At 43.5% G+C, this 21647-nt stretch overlaps 1 protein-coding gene across 2 annotated transcripts in view; it reads right to left on the reverse strand.

Annotated features, from left to right (window-relative positions):
• The window catches only part of CDK14 (cyclin dependent kinase 14), a 614674-nt gene that overhangs the window by 585793 nt on the left and 7234 nt on the right, over positions 1-21647 (reverse strand). For both annotated transcript variants that reach the window (XM_062178077.1, XM_062178078.1), the window contains exon 2: positions 21412-21443. In XM_062178077.1, coding sequence (XP_062034061.1) covers positions 21412-21443 — 32 coding nt within the window. The remainder of the gene's footprint in view (positions 1-21411; positions 21444-21647) is intronic.

The raw sequence follows: 21647 nt of genomic DNA on the forward strand, positions 1-21647 counted from the left end.
TGTCTCTTTCTTGTTTCACACAGGGCAGTATCCCAGTCTACCAACAGCCCTGCCAAAGAAGTGCAAAAATGGAGAACAGCTCTTTAAAGAGGGTGAAACAACAAAAGATCTTCACATTCAAACACAGAAACAGCTGCCCAGGTGGTAAAACAAAAGATGTCAAATTATTAGGATCCACGTGGTCAGGCTCCGCCCTCAGAAGGCTCAACTCCACTCTTTCTCCCCACAGCTAAAATCCGTTCAAGCTACTAAGCCCGGCACTGCATAGGTTTAAGACCTGCACATGTGTCTCAGAGGGAAAAGCTCTCATAATCACAGACTCCACAAAGAAGAAAATTAAAAACAAAGAAGACAAAAAGTTTTAAATAAATGAAATTTTTTTCTTAAAAAAAAAAAAAAAAGAAAGAAAACAAGCAAGCCAGTGGGCTGACAAATGGTATGCACTTACACTAATAATGGAAACTATGAATATTCATCACACAATGCTCAGGAGTAGAAGGCAGGGAAATCAGAGTGCAGATGGGGCAAGCGCTCAGCATTTCTTTTAATAAAAAAAGAAAGAAAACACATGCAGCCTCAGACAATACTACTGAAGTAAGGTTCCCTGGATAGAAACTTTGATCTAAGATAAGATAGTACCATAAAGAAGGAATTTCCTTACACAAGGTAAATAAATAAACAGAATAAACTACCCAGAATGGCAGGAAGAGCTTTCAGTAAAAACCGGTTAGCAGTCTTTGCTTAGGACTTGTGGAATGAAGATAAAACATCCCCCACAGCACTGAGCAGGCACTGTTCCACCCTCCCACAGGCCAGCTCCCCACTAAAGGGACAATCCCGGATAAAAATCTAATGCCCTGATGTCATCTAGCCAGGGAACAAAGAGCAAAAAGTAAAGATACAAATAGAATCCACCCTGAAACACAGCCTCAGAGAGCACAGCATTTTTACCCAACTGCAAGCTGGAGACTTCTGGGAAAGGTCAACCACAAGGGACGGATGGTTTTTCTAGAACTTTCAAGATAAGTACAGAAAACTCTTCAAGATGATGAAGCACACACTGACAGCAAAAATGCTACAAGTGGACAGTGCTTTCATGGTTTTGAAAAATGTACACAACTATTCTAAACTGCTGCAAAGTGGGGGCAAAAGCTATCGGCATTATCCAACACGTGACTTGTACTTTCTAATTAGATGAGACACCTTAAGGGGAATGCCACAGGATTAATAGCAAGAACTTTCTCTAATGAGGAAAATCAATTTGTTTGCAGTATTTTCATTTTGTACTTTGTCAATTAGTACCACAGCTGATGGCTACCCTAACACAATCTTTTTTTTTTTTTTTTTTTAAGATTTTATTTGTTGTCTTGAGAGTCAGAGTTACAGAGAGGCAGAGGCAGAGAGAGGTCTTCCATCCACTGGTTCACTCCTTGGATGGCCCCAACGGCCGGAGCTATGCCTATCTGAAGCCAGGAGCCAGGAGCTTTTTCTGGGTCTCCCACGAGGATGCAGGGGCCCAAGGACTTGAGCCATCTTCTACTGCGTTCCCAGGCCATAGCAGAGAGCTGGATCGGAAGTAGAGCAGCTGGGACTAGAACTGGCACTCATATGGGATGCCTGCTCTGCAGGTGGCTGCTTTACCCACTATGCCACAGCACAGGGATGGCCCCTCTAACACAATCTTAACATGTATCTGCAACTTAAAAGTTTCACAGTTCAACAGTAAATATACTTCAATCATCATTCAAATGCAAGGAACTTTCTCTCTTCCTTTTTAAAGGTGAACAATCCAGCAGCCCCATCAGCAGCTATTTCAGCTCACAGAGGGGAGCTGCCCAGATCACCCCTCTGCTGAAACTTCCCTAGCCCTGGGACCCTGTGAGAGTTGCTTAACTTATCTAACCTGAATTTTCCCCATTTTAAAAATAGAAATAATGATGCCAAAATTATTAGAGAACTAAACATGATGTATAATGTGTAAGTTAAATCACATCCCTACCAATAAATGACTGGGTGGTTCCTCTGGCATTCTAAAAGAAAGGAAAAAAGAAAAGAATGTTTGAACTATGGAAACAAACTTACCAAAAGAGAGTACAAAAGTGATGTCCTGAGACCGGAACTGTGGCATAGTAGGTAACGCAGCCACCTGCAGCGCCGGCATCCCATTGGGGCTGGTTCCTGTCTGGCTGCTCCACTTCCAATCCAGCTTCCTGCTAATGTGCCTAGGAAAGCAGTGGACGATGGCCCAAGTGCTTGGGCCCCTGCATGCATGTGTGAGAGCCTGGCTACTGACTTCAGACCAGCCCAGCTCCGGCCACTGTGGCCATTTGGGGAGTGAACCAGCAGATGGAAGACCTTTCTTTCTCTGTCTCTTCCTTTCTCTCTAACTTGGCCTTTCAAATAAATAAATCATTTAGAAAAAAAAAAAAAAGTGTTGTCCAGTTCTTTCAACAAACACTTACTCGGCACCTTCCAGGTACAAAGAGCCAGGATGCTCTAGACGGGGACAGAAATGTCTCTGACCTCAAGAACCTTACAGGTGTACAGGGTTAACAGATGGTGATATGAGGGTATGACAGGCACTCAGGGGATGGCTCTCAAGACTCAGAGTGAGTGTTTTTGAAGGGAGAGCATCCTTGTGGAGAAAACTCCCGTGGGTACTTAACACGTGGACACAGAACACGTGGAATGGGAACAAAGGGACTTCCCAATGAGTGTGTCCAGCAGAAATGACATTAACCAAGGAGAAAACCAAGTTCAATCAGGACAGCCTGGCAGGGAGTCACCAACCCAGAACTAGGGAAGCACGGGAAGATCCCTCCTCTCTCTGTTCCTGGGTAATCCCCACAAATACTCTGGAAATTCCTATCACCAGATGCACTCTAGATTTGATGTGAGTGTTGTCTCTTTTAAAACAGATGTTAGTCATGCTCACAAGGGCAGAGCTCCTGACTGTCTTGCAAGATGTAAAACCACGTGGCAGACAAAACCCATGGATGGAGACAGAAGTCAAGGCCATGGTCCTGGGATGCCAAGGCAGCCATGATGGGGAGCAGCAGGGCACACACAGGAGGAAACCCGAGTTTGGACTGTGTACCTTAACTTCCCATCTGTAAAATGAGGTGGTTCCAGCCGGCACCGTGGCTCACTAGGCTAATCCTCCGCCTTGCGGCGCCGGCACACTGGGTTCTAGTCCCGGTCGGGGCACCGATCCTGTCCCGGTTGCCCCTCTTCCAGGCCAGCTCTCTGCTGTGGCCCAGGAGTGCAGTGGAGGATGGCCCAAGTGCTTGGGCCCTGCACCCCATGGGAGACCAGGAGAAGCACCTGGCTCCTGCCATCGGAGCAGCACGATGCGCCGGCCGCAGCGCGCTTACCGCGGCGGCCATTGGAGAGTGAACCAATGGCAAAAAGGAAGACCTTTCTCTCTATCTCCCTCTACTGTCCACTCTGCCTGTCAAAAAAAAAAAAAAAAATGAGGTGGTTCCTAAAACTAGATCACCCTGACAAGGCTTGGCAAATGCCATGTGCCCCTCAGCCTGTACACAGGTGTAAGGGCTCACCTGGAGAGAAGGATGACACCCAGGTTACCGCAGCAGACCCTGGCATGTGAGATGCTGTGTGAGTGGCCCAACCCAGCTCTGATTCCTGCTCTGTAGTACCTGCCCTGTGCCAAGACCTTTTAGAGGATTTAAAGTACGATCTTATTAATCTTCTCAACAGCTTTGCCAGCTAGAGTTTACTGTCCTCGTACAGATAAGGAAAACAAGGGTCCAGGGAGGCATCACACAGATGTAAAGGGGGCGGGGGGGTTGCCTGGGGGAAGCAGGAAGGTGGATTCCAAAGCTCCTGCTCCTGGTCTTCCCACTGACCCTCGGCTTTGGAGGGGGCCAGGGTTGAGAAGCTGGACTTGCTGGCATCTGGGAAGCAGATGTCTCCATCATCCCTGATAAGCCCAGGCCAGTCAATCCATCCTTCAAAACAGGAGAAATCACAAAGCAAAGAACCAGTCCATTTAACAACAGTTAAATCAGCAATTTCCAGGATCTCTTGCCTGCCTCACTGATCCCGGAGATGAAGGTAGATGTCCCATTAAAAGTTTCTAAATACTCCTCTGGGATTCAGACTGGACAAAAATGCTATATGCTAATTGTAGCATTCAGGGGGACATCCCTGTGGGTTTCATTACAGAAACACAGAATGTACAGAGAGCTAAGAGAAAAGGGATGTTATCTACAGAACCAGTGAAGAGGCAATGATCTCTTTTTTCTTTCAACATAAATTTGAAAACTCCTCAAAAGAGCTTTCAAATAATTAAACATAACTAGCAGTTCTCTAACACACTGTGCTTTAAAAACTCATATTTATTTAGTATACAGTTGGTCTTCTGTGTACAGAGTTAACTGAAAATGAATCTTAAAGGAGAATGGGACTGGGAAGGCGAGAGGGAGGAGGAAGAGCAGGGTGGGAATGTGGGTGGGAGGGTGGGTATGGTGGAAAGAAAAACTACATTCCTAAAGCTATACTTATGAAATTTGTATTCCTTAAAAAATAAATTTTAAAAAAGTGAAATTAAAAACCTCACCAACAAAACTCGCTATCAAATGTGCCTACAGATACTCTGATTTTCTAAATATCAGAGAAGTTGATATAAGCAGTATTTCTTGGCCATTAACATTTTTATATTGAAAAATACTCATCTGAGATATAAAGAAAAATAAAAACTTTCATTTAGAAAGTTATAAGCATCATGAAAAAAGGAAGTGATAAAATCATTTCATGGCAAACTGGAAGAGATAAAAGCTAAACTATTTGTGGATGACATGATTATATTCCTGGAAAACCCAAAGGAGTCCTCTGAAAAATATCAGAACCAAGAAAGTTTAGTAAAAGTGCAAAACACAAAGTCTATTCATAAAAATCTATAGTACAAACAATAAAAATTAGTTCTCACTCAATTAGTAACTATTTTTAAATGTCTTAAAAGAATGTTAAAGGCAGATGAAAAAGAAAACCCAAGACACAAATATTAAGAAAACAGTAATACTTTGTGAAGAACTCTTCATGTTAAAATTTTTTTTTAAATGCCTTCAACAATAGTGGGACATACCATATTTCTGATTGGGGAAAAAAACTCTATTTTAAAATATTGAAAGAAAAAAATCTTCTCAAATACAAATTCTATTTTTGTAAACTTCTAATTTCTCTCTATATAATCTGCATTTTTTACTTTTCTATTAATGAATAGATATTATTTTATAATGTAAAAAATAGAACTCTCAGAAACTAAGGTTTTCAAATGTAATCTGGGATTTCTACTGTATCCTTAATCAAACGTCCAGTTCTCTTAAACCCTTGTAGCTGTGTCACCTGGGTTATCAGAAATGGGTTTAAAAGCTCTAGGAATGCTAAATATCACTGAATCAACACCGAGCAGTAGATGGAAACAGGGAAACACTGACTTAGCTTCGTTTCTTTCCCTTCTTTCACCCTCTGGACAGCATCCCCTGAAGGGAAAGAGCTGACGCCACACACCCATCACACCAGCTGCCAGTCCCCGCAGCCCTGGGCTCTCAAGTGGACCGGGTGGACATCAAATGCTTCCGAAAGACCAGGAAGGGCTGGCAAACACGTTCATTTTCAGAGTGAATATGAACTGAGTGAGCCTGGTGACCGGAAACTGATACTGAGATTTTACTGTCTCTGCTCTTTTCAATAAAAGGAGAAAGAAAAAAAAAAAAAAGTAAAAGTGCTAACCAGGAACAAATTCTCCTACTTCTGAGTCCAAATTGTACCACAGAAGAAACAAACCACCCTCAAACCTGCCTACTTCCATTGGTGCTGAAAGTAGGACACAAAGCACAAAGCAACTGACGACGTCCACTCCAGAAGTAGTTCAGGAGACAGTGGAGAGCATCAGGTCCAAGGCTTTTTAGAGCCCTGACTCTTGTCCAACAGCAGAATGGGGGCCAATCATTATAAAACACCCCCATTTCTGGCCTGCAGCACTTCCTTTCTCCCCGTGCCTGCACTACACATCCACCGTAAACGTCTTCTGTCACTGCTACACAGACAGAACAATCAGCCAGAGGGTCACTTGATGTCCTGGACCAGTGCCTGGGCCATGAGAGGCTTCAGAGCAAAGGAGCCCAGTGCCTGGCAAGATGCAGCTTCCTGTCCCCCACAAAACCCAGCTGTTTCCAGGGGAAAAAAGCAAACAAAACCCAGTGACACTGGAAGCAGAGGAAAAAGAGAAGAAAAAGAACTGGCCTATTTCTTTCTCAGCACCCATCGCACTAATAAGAGGATGCAGAGCATTCAGCGTCTCTTCTGTGCCCACCTGAAGTCTTTTCTCACTCAGACGTAAATATTAAAGAGATCTGCCCGTTTCCTCTGTAGTTTAACCTTCACAAAGATTTCAGCTGTCACAATATGAAATAAAAATAACTAGAGTTGCTACACATACACAAGGTAATAATTCAAGTGTATATAGTCAGAAGAAACAGAATGAATTTATCTGACACTTTACTGTTCAATATTCAATCACGTTGCCTGATTCCATGAAGGCAATTTACACCCTTTGAAAGACATTCTGACACACTTCTGGAACATGCCAGGTACCACACACGGCAGCACCGGCTCCCACCAGGCCTCTCGGCTCCCAGCAGCCCACAGCTCACCAAGGAGGCCCACAGCACTCCACCCAACAGCCAACGGTCCACTGCCGTCACGGTCTGCAGAGCAGTAACGTCCAGCACAAAACTCTTTATTAAACAAATTAACAGAAAAATCTCACCAAACACTTCCACCCAAGCCACGCCTACATCCAAATAAAAAACAGTTGTACAAGCAGAGATTTAGCATAACCTTGAGACTGAAATTAGGATGCCAAGAGCAATTCAGAAGAGACCCCCGTGATTCCAGAACACGTCATCAACTGTGTTCTCTTCAGCCGTGTTTTTTTATTACCTATTTAATCTCCCTGGACTCAGTTTTCTCTCTCTGTGAAAGGGGCACACCCTCTTGAAACTGACATAGATCTACTGTAGGAATCTTTCAGGTTCACATACCGTTATGCCTCCTTAGGAAAAACCATCTGTTGGCAAGAATTTCTGCCAGACACCAGTTGCTGCTTTGTAAGAACGCTGGCTCTTGCCCTTCTTCCCACGATGTGCCAATGCATGTACTCTCCCTTCTCCCAGAGGGCAGCACCTATGGACGCGCAGGAGCTCTTACAAAGCTGACGTCACACTCCACCGACAATGTCTACTTTCACCTTAACATCGTAGCTTTTATTGCATACTTTTTTATATTTTTTTGTTTTCTGCAGGCAGCATAGTTACTTTTCACAATAGCAAATATCAACTTCATTTGATCTAAAACATGTAACTGCAATAAGAAGGAAAAGTTCTGAAACTTAAAAAAAAGAAAGGGGGGGGCAGGGTGAGTTTAACAGGCCTGACTGTGTTGCTTAAAAATATTCAAATGGAGAAAAATAGGTCTCTAAAATGATAAAATAAAATAAGGGAAGGCTAAAGATAGTCCCTCATTCATTGGAAACTGTGGTAACAAAATTAATGCCTATCACATATGCTCTAATATTTTTATCTTCTAATAACTATACAAAAATGTATGTATTCTATGCTATAAAATTTGTGGTATATCTTGCAAAACACCTAATTATTTTTCCCTTTTAAGACTAAAGCACCTTTCTGATGTACATGCTACATATCATTTAGATAAACTAAGGCAAGCCTCTTGGGGAAAGCTCTGAGCTCAATGAGGGCATCTGGGGACAGGCCATATGTTACCAAGCCTTTTGCACACCTGAACCCCAATATCTAATGACCCAAAGATGCTCATTTCTAAAATTAAACAGTCGGCCTTTTAAGAGAAAAGCAGCAAGCACTGCAGCACACGCCCCATCACATTCTCTGTAGACATGAAGAGAGCAACACAGCTCAAGCCTTAGAGTAGATGAGTACCTACCACACACACGAGTTTGCAATTCATGCTTTGAATGGATCTTACTAACACACAATTTTATCTCATCAATCTTATCTCTTCTTTATAATGTAAGTTAATTAAAAGTATTTTCACTAAAATCAAACAAGTAACCATTTACTCATTTTTATCTTTGGGAGAATAAGTTTTACTTATTGTTTTCCTTGTTAAAAAGCTTTACAACAGTCTTGATTTTTCTTTTAGCTAAACTATCTGAACATTAATCTGATATATTAATATATACACAATTATAAAAATAAGACTGTATTTTTTAAATCAAAAATCAGAGAGCAAGATCTGAAAACAAGAACCATTCCAAAACATCCCAACTGCATGAATGTGATTGTACCAATATTCATCTTCAACTGCTGTCTAACACAAAAGTACTCCAAGAAGCTCATGAAAAAATGGAATTAAAGATAAGCTTATTTCAGTGCAAAAGAAAATTTGAAATCCATACACAACTCTTCAAAAATTTTCATGCAGGGGCCGGCGCTGTGGCTCACTTGGTTGGTCCTCCGCCTGCGGTGCTGGCATCCCAAGTGGGTGCTGGGTTCTGGTCCCAGTTGCTCCTCTTTCAGTCCAGCTCTCTGCTGTGGCCCTGGAAGGCAGTGGAGGATGGCCCAGGTGCTTGGGTCCCTGCACCCACATGGGAGACCAGGAAGAAGCACCTGCCTCCTGGCTTCGGATCGGCGTAGTGCCGGCCTTGCGGCCATTTAGGGGGTGAACCAATGGAAAGAAGACCTTTCTCTCTGTCTCTCTATCTATATCTCTCCTGTCAAATAAAATTTTTTTTCATGCAAAGGTATATTATGAGAAAACCACGCATGAGTTTCAAAAATTTTCTGCATCAAAATAATCCTTTAATTCCATTTTCCAAAAACTTACTGAAGCATCCTTATAGTTTAGCAACATATTTTAAAAGTGGCTCTCTGGACAGGCATTTGGCATAGTGGTTATGGCACCACCTGGATGTCCATATCCTATGTCACAGTGCCTGGATTCAAGTCCTGCCACCACTCTCAATTCCAGCTACCTGCTAATGTGTACCGTTCGAGTCCTGGGGGTCCTAGTCACCCCACACAAGCTGAAGCCCTTCAGCCCTATCCAACCCTATCTGTTACAGGAATTTGAGGAGTAAACCATTAGAAGAGAGGAGATGAGATGAGATGAGATGAGATCTCTCTCTCTTTCTCTCTAATAAGTAAAAATTCTTTAAAGTTCACCAAAAAAAAAAAAAGTGTCTCTCTCATTTTTATCATTTGAACACACCTGAGAAATACAGTCCTCAAAAAAACCCCAGCAACTGAACAGCAATACTTTGAATTTTTTGTTTGTGTGTTTGTGGTTTTTTTTTTTTTTTTTAAAGATGTGTTTATTTGGTGCCTGTGCTGTGGACTAGCAGTTAGGCCACTGCCTATGGGGCCGGCATCCCATATGGGTATTGGTTGAACTTCCAGTTGCTCCACTTCTGATCCAGCTCCTACAGGTGCACCTGGGAAAGCAGCAGAGGATGACCCAAGTGCTTGGGCCCCTGTACTCACCTGGGAGAACCAAAGGAAGCTCCTGGCTCCTGGCTTCAGATGACCCCAGCTCCAGTCATTTCAGGCATTTGGGGAGTGAACCAGAATTTGGAGGATCTCTCTCTCTCTCTCTCTCTCTCTCTCCTTCTCCCTCTCCCTCTCCCTCTCTGCCTCTCTCTTTCTTTATAAATCTGCCTTTCAAATAAAATGAATAAATCTTTTTTAAAAGGCAGAGAGAGAGAGAGAGAGAGAGAGAAATCTTCTACTAAGTTTACTTCCCCAGATGCCCACAACAGCCAGTAACTCCATCTGGGTCTTCCAGGTGAGTGGCAGGGACTCAAGGAATTGGGCCATCATCTGCTGCCTTCCACACACATTAGCAAGAAGCTGGCTGGAAAGTGGAGTAACCAGGACTTCAATGGGCACTCTAATACAGTGTGCAGGTGCACCAAGTGGAAGTTTACCCTGCTGTGCTACAATGCCAGCCCCCAGAAGCCAAATTTTTTTTTTTTTTTTATCAAAAAAACATCAAGGCCCATGATTTTTTGTAGGGGAAGTGAAAAGGCTGACACCCAAGTCTTCAGAGAATAGTCAAGAGACTCTTGCCCTCCACCTCCAACCTGGTCATTACCACTTCAGAGCACCAGAACAATCTTCTTCTTTCGCAACTGCTTTCAAACAGAAAACCTAATGCTCCTAGAAAACTAAGTTAGAGTCATAACCTGGCCTTAGGACAAAGAACAGACCAGAGAAATACACTTCCATTTATTTCCACTAAGACACACGCCATGGTGATCATTTCATACTTGGCACATTCCCACGGCAAACCCTGGAACATGCCAAATCCCTAGCACTCTAACTGCTAGTCCATCTCACTCAAGAAAATGCATTAAAGCAACTCAGAGACTGACACAATCTTTTTGTTTTTGTCTTTAAGAAAAGTATTTGCACACATCACTGTTTGGGCTCATTGGAGGAGAACTGTAATCACATGGCTGAGGCCTGCGGGGCCAGAAAGGTAATTTCCAAATTCTGAGTGTGAAGACACCTTCAACGCCTCACACTTGCACACCTCCCATATCAGCGACTCCAGCGATTGGGGAAACACAAGAAAACCACACAGAAGTGGAGGCTCCAAGACTCCCTGGGTTCTCTGTCCAATTCCAAGACTCCGTCACTCCTTCCAAGCACGATTCACAGGATTGGAAAGCGTATTTTTAACCAGTGAGAAGTCAAGTGAGCACCTACCTGAAGTATTTTAGTCTGCATGTACAAGTCTACTTGGAAACAATTTTCCTGTGCATTAACTCTATGGTCATAAAAAAAAAAAAAAACCTAAGATTTTCTTTCAACACATTCCTTATCCATCCATAAAGGATTTAATATCACAGAATTTTGAGTAGTTATTAAGACATATGAATAAAACTATTAATCTCATCATTTAAAAGTTAAGCACATAATGCTGTACATTATCACTCCATTATAAATAGCATGCCAATTGTTTCCAATCATTGAAAAAAAAAGTTAAAGATGTTCATCAAGCTTATATGCTTAAAACAAGTCAATTAAAAAGAGTGAATAAAACTAAAATAAAAGTAAAATTTAAAACTAAACAATGAAAAAACAAAACAAAAAAAAACTTTACTTTTGAAAATAAGATAGAAGAAAAAGAGCACTATTTCAACTTCTGTCATTAAATGGTAAAAGATCTCCTTCAGAAAACTGCAGACTCATGCGTCCTGAAGAAGTTAAGCTTGCCAAATTGACAGCAAACTGTTGGTCCAGTATTTTCTAATTATGTCATTCACAAACTTATGATGCCACGAATAGGAACAGTTAAGCGTGTTTTAGGACTTTAAAAAAATCACATCAACTTTAGGAAACCCTGACCCCTGGTTAGCTGATTTCAGTTTACCTTAGGGCCCTGGTATGGGGACCACATGATCTCAACCACTCACAGTTAGGCAACTCTGGGCCCATTTTCATCTTTGTTGAAGAGAGTCTTAAGTAAGCAGGTTGCACTGAAAGACTTCCTCCACCAAAGGTCAGCCTTCTAAAAATGAATAAAAACATGCAAATCGGAGCACTGCCCAGGAGGCAGCAGGAGTCTCTGTTGGGGAGAGCTGGCTACTGAGCCTCCTGTGAGAATGAAGGGTGCGCACAACAAGAGGGCATTACTCATGGCTTCAGTTTCTGCAACCTTCTGCCTCACTGGGAATTAGGAATATGCAACTGGCTAATTCTCCCAGATATCATACATTTATTTTGCATTTTGTGACATGTACTTACTTCCAATCTGAGTCCCTACAGCACTATCCAGACATGCTAGCCACTGTCTAGAACTAGGAGTAATTATGGTAATCATGTCTACCATAATTATGGAGATGGTAAATCTGATCAAATATTTATAGAAAGAAAAAAAAAAATGAAGCACAGAAGCCTTTAAGCATCCAAAGATCTAAACTAAATTTCCAATGAGGAAGTGAGGTTCTTTTTCAGTGATCCAATATGTTGCATTTGAAATATAATTACTTACTAGGTTACTGGCATAGGCAAAAGAGAGACTGAAAAATCTCTAGACAACATGCATGGGACAGGTACACAGCATCTAGGGTTGGCAAACATCACCATGGTGAAATAACAGGGTATAAAATAACTTAAAATCTTACTGCAAAAGAGAATGAGATTGAATCTCTGTCCAAACCCAACACTGCAAGATACTAGGAGCTGGTCAACCTGTAAATGTCAATTAAGCCTGGACCCTGTAAGATGGACAAGATGGACAATCAGGCTGACAGAACACCCAGAGCCTGACCTAAAACAGAGCTCAGAAAACACTCGCCACATGACCTCTGAGCAGGGGTGTATCATGACAAGAAAGATGTTTGGGGAAGGCTGGAGTGGAAGAGTGAGAAATGAAGCAAGTGACACCAATGACGAACTTACCAAGGAGTAGCAGGTGAAGGTGAAGAGGTTCTGAACGTAGAGGGGCAGCTGGAATGACAGTGAGGGGTACCCCAGTGGAGACAACTGTTTGATCACAGCAGAGAGGCAGATAGGAGCGAGAACCAAGTTAATGCCTGAATGCGCAGTTTGTAGACAAGTTTAGGATGGCATCAGGTTTTTGCCTTCAAAGATCATGTGGCTGGTAGAGCCACTGCTGAGACAGGGAAGAAAGGGTAGGTTTGGGACATGTAGGATTTAGTGATATTCTGTTTGTGCTAAGATTGACATGACTGTGAGATATGGAGGCAGAAACACTTCAAGGGAAGTTGGACATCTGGTTGTGGAATTCAAGAGTTCAGAAGAGCAAGCTGAGTCAGCCACACTGATGTGAGCAGAATAAGCAAGTAGTCAAAGCAAAGAACAGACTGAAAAAATGATCAGAGGACAAAAAGCTTCAGTGATGATGAAAGAGACTGGAGGGGGCTGGCGCTGTGGCATAGCAGGTAAAGCTGCCATCTGCTGTGCCGGCATCAAACATGAGCAGCAGTTTGGGTCCCGGATGCTCCACTTCCTATCCAGCTCTCTGCTATGGCCTGGGAAAGCAGTACAAAATGGCCCAACTCCTTGGGCCCCTGCACCTGCGTGGGAGGCCTGGAAGAAGCTCCTGGCTCCTGGCTTCAGATCAGCTCAGCTCTGGCCATTACGGTCATTTGGCGAGTGAACCAGCGGAATGGAAGACCTCGTTCTCTCTCTCTCTCTCTCTCTCTGGCTCTACATCTCTCTGTAACTCTGCCTTTCAAATAAATAAAATCAATCTTTAAGAAAGAAAGAAAGAAAGAAAGAAAGAAAGAAAGAAAGAAAGAAAGAAAGAAAGAAAGAAAGAAAGAGAGAGAAAGAGACTGGAAAAGACAGAGTGTGCTCAGAGCCTGTGGCAAAAGTTCCTTAAAATAGACAACGCAGGGGCCAGCAATGTGGCGCAGCCAGTTAAGCTGCTGCTTGTGATGCCAGCTTCCCATATCAGAGTGCCAGCTTCCGAACAGCTCCCTGCTAATGCACCTGGGAAAGCAGCAGAGGATGACCCAAGTGCTTGGTCCCCTGCCACCCTTGTGGAAGAACTAGTTGGATTCCCTAGCCCCTGACTTTGACCTTGTTGGTGGTTGCATTTGCGATGTCTTTCAAATGGGTAAGTAAATCTTTTTGGATAACAAAAATGTAGGCAGGGAGACAGCAAATACAGAAAAGAAAGGGGCATCAATTATGCAAGCTTCTGAATAGAAAGGAAGGGAAAAAGCAGAGAACAGGAGAAACTGGCCTGGGACAGGAGAAAAGACACCTCCTTGTCTGAGATCAGGAAAATGGAAGTAAGACTGGAACGTATAAGGGTGCACAGTGCAGTGGAAGGCGATGTCTAACATTATTAATTATTCTAAGAAGCTGGAGAGTGTTATAGGCTTCACTGTGTCTACCAAAAACTCATATGTTGAAGTCTTAACCCCCAGTATGTCAGAACACTATTAAATTTGGTTGTTGCAGATATAATTAGTTAAATCAAGAGGAGGTCATCCTACAGTACATGGAGCACCTACCTAAGCGACATGGTCGCAGTCCTCACAAAAAGTGGAAGTGTGGAAAGACAAGTATGCATTGAGGGAAGACATTGTAAAATGATGGCCAAACACAAGCTAAGCAGAGAAGTCTAGCCCAGATCCTGACCCTATAGCCCTCAGAAGAACGACTCTGATTTTGGACTTCTGATCTACTGACCATGAGTTCATCAGATTTCTGGCGGTTAAGCCACCCCATGTGTGGCACTTGCTGGGGCAGTTCTAGATAACTAAAATTAGGAGAGAAAGCCATCCTAAAAGGGAGGTGGGCCAGAGGAAGGCAGGTCAAAGGTTCCAGGGGAGTGAAAAGGGCCCAACAGGAGAAAGGCCAGGGACGAGAGGACACACATGCAAGACTGTCCACTTGTGCTTCCAGCTAAGACTGGAAATGATACATTTATCTATGGAGTGCTTTCCTCAGGTAGGAGAGGGAAAGCTGCCAGGTCAAAATCGAGGGCTGGCAGAGTAGAGTGCAAGCAAAGTATGAAGGGGGAGGCCATTGATGTACTGGCAAGAGGGGGACATGCCAGCAGGGAACAGAGGAGGAAGCAAAGGAGGGGGAAAGGTTGTGGGCTGGAGGCATGGGACAGGGCGGGCAGAAGCGCCACCTAGAACCTGAAAACCAGCAAAGGAGAGATAGGGAGGACAGCAGGAGTCCGAGGGCTAAGAGGCAAAACGGTCACTGGGTTTCAGTGCCTTAGGTTTGTGGCAGTCCCAGTGAAATGATCCAGTTCCCCTAGAAACCAAGCTTGGGTAAAACAGCTGTGACACGAGGAAGTCGGGGAACCCTGAAGCTGGACTGCCGCACACAACGGACACGTCACCCATGAGACCACCCATGGCAGCCACAGTGAGAGCGAAGGAAAGAGGGAACCAGCTCTCACCACCCCAAACAAATGGAAAACAATGACCGGGAATACCCCCAAATCCTGTTTGTATCTAACCCATACACCAAATCTCATAAAAATCACTGCCACCTTTATCATCTCAGGCTTTCCAGATATCTTCACACAAAGTAACAAAAAGAGGCGGGGACTAGAAGCTAACGTTGATGCAAACTGTCTTCATCCAGCCAAGAGAACTGTTACATGAAACATACAATAAGCAAGTTAACCTATAAAAATCTGGTTGGAATACGCACAGATCTACAAAAAAATTTTAAGATTTTTCTGTATCCATAGTTTCCTAGGCTTCAAATGAAAAAATTAGTCAGAAAATGCCAGAATGAGTGCCTTTCCAACTTAGAAACAGAGCAGATAATTGGAAAACTCATAAATGATCACCTATTTTTAATAAACATAAGTGTTCAATTATAAGTCAGTTATATACAATAAACAAATAAAACTTAAGGCTCTTTTTTTTTTTTTTTTTTTTTTTTTTTTTTTTTTTTTTTTGTACAGGTAGAGTTAGACAGTGAGAGAGAGATATAGAGAGAAAGGTTTTCCTTCCACTGGTTCACTCCCCAAATGGCTGCTATAGCCGGCACACTGCGCCGATGCAAAGCCAGAAGCCAGGTGCTTCCTCCTGGTCTCCCATGCAGGTGTAAGGCCCAATGACTTGGGCCATCCTCTACTGCCTTCCCGGGCCACAGCAGAGAGCTGAACTGGAAGAGGAGCAACCAGGACAGAACCGGTGCCCTAACCGGGACTAGAACCCAGAGTGCCGGCGCCGCAGGTGGAGGATTAGCCTAGTGAGCCGCGGCGCCGGCTAAGGCTCTTTTCTGTCACTAAATTTTTTGTATTTCATATCAAAAAGCCATGCACAGTCAACATAGTGAAACTCACCTGAGCTAAATAACAGGCATGGAGCAGAACTACCCCATTTAACCTCTCAACTTACGCATGCTGCAGCTGTGGACATTCCCAACTCTTTCTTACACATACATACACTTAATTGGGGCTTTTGTCTCCAAAGTTCAAAAGTTTTTCTGTGTGGCCATACTCTGTCAGCAGAGACTAACTGCACTTCCTGATCTTTTATATATTGAGCACTGTTTTTATCCTAAAACAAATCAGTAAACCCAAAATAAGATTCAAAAATTCCCCTATGCAGTCATAGGGGAACCATTGTTCACTGCCCTGGGAAGAATGAGGACACTCATGGGACACTGCCTGGCATTTACTAGTGAGAAAAGCTAAAAGACACTGGAAAGTTCTGCATTAGCATCACAGGCACAAGGGTCACACTTACTGGAGGTTCTCATCACAATGTCACCAAAAACTATGACACAAAACTATGATCTATCTTCCTTTACCTTCCACCACTTATTGCCTCAACAATTACTTCTCCAGCCCCTTTATCTTGGCTAAATATCATGCCAAACACTGAAAATGCAAATAACAAGAAACTGGGAAGGAGGGGGTACTAAAATGCATAAAGTTTTACTTGGTATATCCTTATAAATGATTGGTGCATCTAAGTCAAATGCACAGACCAGGGGCCAGTGGTGTGCCGTACCAGGTAAAGCCACTGCCTGCAGCACCAGCATCCCATATGGGTGCTGGTTCAAGTCCTGGCTGTTCCACCTCTGATCCAGCTCCCTGCTAAAGGCTTGGGAAAGCAGTAGAAGATGGCCCAAGTCCTTGGGCCCTGCACCCACAGGGGAGACCCTGAAGAAGCTCTGGCCCCCTGACTTTAGATGGGCCCAGCACTGGCCTTTACAGCCATTTGGGGAGTAAACCAATAGATGGAAGATCTCTCTCTCTCCCCCCAACTCTGCACTTCAAATAAATAAATCTTAAAAAAAATGGGTAGACCTCCAGAGCTTACAACGGCACTGGCACCGGGTGAATGAAAGGCAAGCTGATCATTATTAAAACAACCTCTGCAGCTACCATGGCCTTGAGCAAAATCCCCTGTTGTTTGCCTATCATTGTAAATACCCAAAGTTCTCAATACCTAACTTCCAAGCAGTCCACAGGCAAGCACGCACACAGACACATGCACAAGTGTGGCCCACTTTACATGAGCACTAGCCTACGGTTCCTGAATATACTTCTGAAAATTAGCAGTCAGGGTATTTCAGTCTAAGAATAAATAAATAACTTTATATTTTCCGCCCTCTGTTCAAGATCAAACATTTACACACACTCCAAAGGAATCCTCCACAGGAACCCAGGAGTAGCACCTCAGGCCCCACTGTGGGAGGCCACTCCTTCAGATAAGGAGCCTGCAGGTCATAAATACCAGGGAAGGAGAGAGCCTACCACATAACTAAGATGCAACCCAGCCCTGGGGTTTCCCACTCTCCACTCTGAACTGAATTCCTATGGACAGCAGAGACCACAACTCCAGGAGAGGAAAAGTGGAAAGCAATGAATTCAAGACAGTTTCTACCACCACACTCTGAAAATGGCCACAGATTAACTCCGTCCTTCTTACTTAGCTGGGGCTCTTTTCTGATCTTGGTAAAATTCTAATCTTACACTGCCTGTCTTGCTGTTTAGAAACCCTCAGAGCAAGCAAGCAACCTGAAGATCAAATTCCAAGTGATGTGCTTTACCAAAGAGAAAACTGCAGGAGAGTAAGGTAAACAACTTCTGCCAAGGACCTAGAAAGAGGCCAGTGAGAATCCACATGGCCTGACACCTGGTTCATCACTGTCTCTACTCCTTCCCAAGGGAAGGGATTTTAGAGAAATCACTGAAATTAACTCTCCTCACAGCTCTACTTCTTAATTCCTAACTGAATCCTTCCATTCTCTATGTCGTCCTTCCATCTACAGAAGGTGGATGTGGTGGTGAGATCAATGATGATGATGACGACAACAGTGGCAATGATTATCAACTGTAAGACTTACTGGGGCCGGTGCTGTGCCATAGCAGGTAAAGCCACTGCCCGCAGTGCCAGCATCCCATATGGGTTCCAGTGCTGGCTGCTTTACTTCCAATCCAGCTTTCTGCTATGGCCTGGGAAAGCACCAGAAGATAGCCCAAGTCCTTGGGCCCCTTCACCCACATGGGAGACCCGGAAAAACTCCTAGCTCCTGCTTCAGATCAGCACAGCTCCAGCCATTGCGGCCAAGTGGGGAGTGAATCAGCAGATGGAGGACCTATCTTTCTCTCTCTCTCTCTTCCTCTCCTTCCTTCTTTTTCAAATAAATAAAAATAAATCTTTAAAAACAAAAGACTTTTACTATACCAACCGTTATTCTGGAACCTTTATTTACTGTTGTGTATCCATGCTCTCAACTACCTTACCAGAAAGACACAATTACCTCTCTTTTATAGAAGGTGTGGAATGAGTGAGCTCACTGCTCAATCGGAGGCCGGCTGCATTAAGGAATACATCCAGGCATGCCTTCCTTCACACAACGTCTCCTGGGCTGCTGGCCCTGGGTCCTTCCCTGCTTAGCTGTGAATTACTTAGCCCATTTGGACCCCAATTTCTTCATCTGTGGAATGACAGAGCTGGGAAATGATGATGGACAATGATTCATCCAGCTCTAACATTTTAGTGATTTACAGTATTTAGCTCTTGTGGCATAGAGGAAGGAAAACACTGTGTAAAGATCAAGACTGACTTTGTCTCAAACTAGAAAATCCACACCTCTCACTCTGCACAGTTCCAGAAGAGGACGTGGGAGGCGGCTGCAGGTTTTATGCATCCCTGACCTGTATCTGGGCTTCAGCTTTAGCAGAGTTTGTTTGGTTTTTTGGTCTTTGATGAATGACTAGCCAACACTTCTTGAACTTAGTTATCTTTTTTCTTTGTTTTCATTTTATGTGAAAGGCAGAGACAGAGAGAAAGAGACAAAGAGAGATAGAGAGAGAGCCAGAGACCTTCCATCCACTGGTTCACTCTCAAATGCCACCAACAGCCAGGGCTGAGTCAAGCAGAAGCCAGTAGCAAGGAACTCCACCTAGGTCTCCCGTGCTGGACCCCAGGTCACCATCCACTGCCTCCCAGGTACATTAGAAAGAAGCTGGATTAGAGGCAGAGGCAGCACTAGAGCCCAAGAACTCCAACATGGGATGCAGGCACCCCAGCCAGTGTCTTACCACTACACCAAACGCCTGCCTTACTTTGTTCTGTTTTGCTTTCAAGCTCATTCACGGTAGAGATAATAAAGGGGTTTTTTAATTCCTGGTGATGATTAGGAGGAGTTTGTTGAATCAAGTGGAAATACCACACTATAGGTTTAAAGAAACAATAAGATACAATAATGGGCTATATTTTTTAAAACATGGAGAAAAAAAGGAGGAAAGAACATTCAATCATGATTGTATGTACGTAACAGGATTTAAAAGATATTTTTGATTCTCCTTTTTTTCATGTAAGCTTAAATTACTTTCATAATTAGAGGGGAGAACTTTCTTTATAAACAGAGAAAAGGTGCCCAATATTCTCATACTGTTTTAAGCTATGAAGAAAGAAAATAATCTCTTGAAAACATCTCACTTAACACTGCAGAAATTTCAGAAACACAGGTTGGAGGAAAGCACCATTATTAGCTACTATGGATGGGGAAGAAAAGATTCCTCTATTGCTTCAGGTCTACTAGAATTAAGTTTTAGAGGATATCACAGGACTGCTGGCAGGTAAAGTTGCTTTGGAGTCCAGGGACAAGCAGCTTTGCAGAGCTCAGCCAGGGGAGAAAAAGAACAGGTGCGGCAGACGAAGCACCAGACCATGACGGCCAAATGACTCGGGCTGCATCCAGAAAGCCCAGCCTGGAGCAGGTCCCTCCTGAGTGAACCTGCTGAGCACCATGGCTAGCCACATGGCCAAGGAGACTTTCCATGCACACGAACACCCTTTCCTCTCTAAAGCACCATGGCAGAGGAAACTCGGGCAGCACACTTCACGGAATCCACAACTGTCAAAGCAAATCAAACGGCCAAACCAAACTAATTTATGTTTTCATTAAGCAGTAGGACAAAGACATTATGCACCTCCATCTGTGGTCCTACATAAATACACACCCTATATCTGTGGCCCTGTTTACAACATAGATCAGGTACTAAAGCACAATGAAACACCTCAGTCAGTAGCATTTAGCCTAGTGGGTTAAGAAGCCTCCATTCTGTATCAGAGTGCATAGGTTCAAAACCCAGCTCCTGATTCCAGTGTCCTGCAAATGTGGGGTCCAGGAGGCAGTAGGTGATGGCTCAAGTACTTGGGTCCCTACCACCTAGGAGACCTGGAAAGTGTTCGCAGCTTCTACCTTCAGGCTGGCACCACCCAGGCCCAGTCAGTGTGGGCATCTTGGGAAGGAACCAGTGCGTAGAAGCTCTGTCTATAAATTAATTTTAAAAAAGAAAAGGAAAGGAAAGGAAAAACCATTTCATGGGGCCAGCATTGTGGCATACAAGTTAAGCCACTGCCTGTAGCACTAGCATCCCATATGAACCTTGGTTTGAGACCCGGCTGCCCCACTTCCGATCCAGCTCCCTGCTAATGCTCCTGGGAAAGCAGTGGAGAATGGCCCAAGTGCTTGGGCCCCTGCAGCCTCAATCTGTGGGAGACCCAGAAGAAGCTCCTGGCTGCTGGCTTTGGCCTGGCCCATTCCTGCCTTTGTGGCCATTTGGGGATGAACCAGTGGGTAGAAGACCACTCTCTCTGTTTCCCCCTCTCTCTCTGTAACTCTGCCTTTCAAATGACTAAAACAAATCTTAAAGAAAAAGAAAGAAAGAAAGAAAGAAAGAAAAGAAAAGATAAGAAAAGAAAGAAACAAGCAAGCAAACAAACAAAAAAACCACTGAAAACATTTGTAAACATTTCTCTGGTGATTGTCCCTTGATTACAAAATCTCAGCAAAGAGTAACTTTAAAACTCACATTCAGGATGCTATTAATTATATAAGAACCCTCTGTCTTATTTGAATGGGTTTTGTTTTTTTTTTTAAACTACTTCTTAGCAAGTAGATCAAGAAAAATCTGATAAAGAATAGGGAAACTGGAACGGGAAGAGTCAGCTCCCCCTCTGGGAGATGACAGACAATAAGTGGCATCGGCACCACATCACACCCTGAGGTGGCTGAGGTCTGCAAGTGGGACATGGAGCCCAGCGTCCCAACAACTCCAGACTTGTCCCAGGCACATGCGTCACACCAAGGTTCCCAGGCACCATCACCAGCAAGAAGTCAGAAGGCCCATATGTGCCTTTTAATTACTTTGTTTACCTATTTATAAAGAGCATATTTCTGTTGATGGCTACCAAAATTCATTTCGACTATTTAAAATTTGGTAATGAGACTCTTAACTGAGTAAACAGATGTCATCTCTGGTGCGTCTGTTTTTAAGGCATTCGTACGCGTGTGTGTGAAGCTGGCACCTGCTGACTTTACCTGGCAGTAATTTAATACATCTAACATTAGATAAAGAAACTTAACCTACCTCATCAAAGGCAGTATCGTCTTTCTTCAAAGCTACAAAACAAAAAGGGAAAGGAAAGTTATTATGAAACACCACAAGGAGACCAAGTATCTAAGTTCTAGGAAACAGAAAAGAACAAAACAGTGGGGTGTTTTCATCACAGAACAAATGTGATGATACAATACGAAAACTACAGATGAGAGAGTACTGCACAACACCCATCCATGTGCATAAAAATGGAAACAGAGCTAACTTCC

This window comes from Lepus europaeus, chromosome 20 (genome assembly GCF_033115175.1).
Source record: "Lepus europaeus isolate LE1 chromosome 20, mLepTim1.pri, whole genome shotgun sequence".
Lineage (NCBI taxonomy): Eukaryota > Metazoa > Chordata > Mammalia > Lagomorpha > Leporidae > Lepus > Lepus europaeus.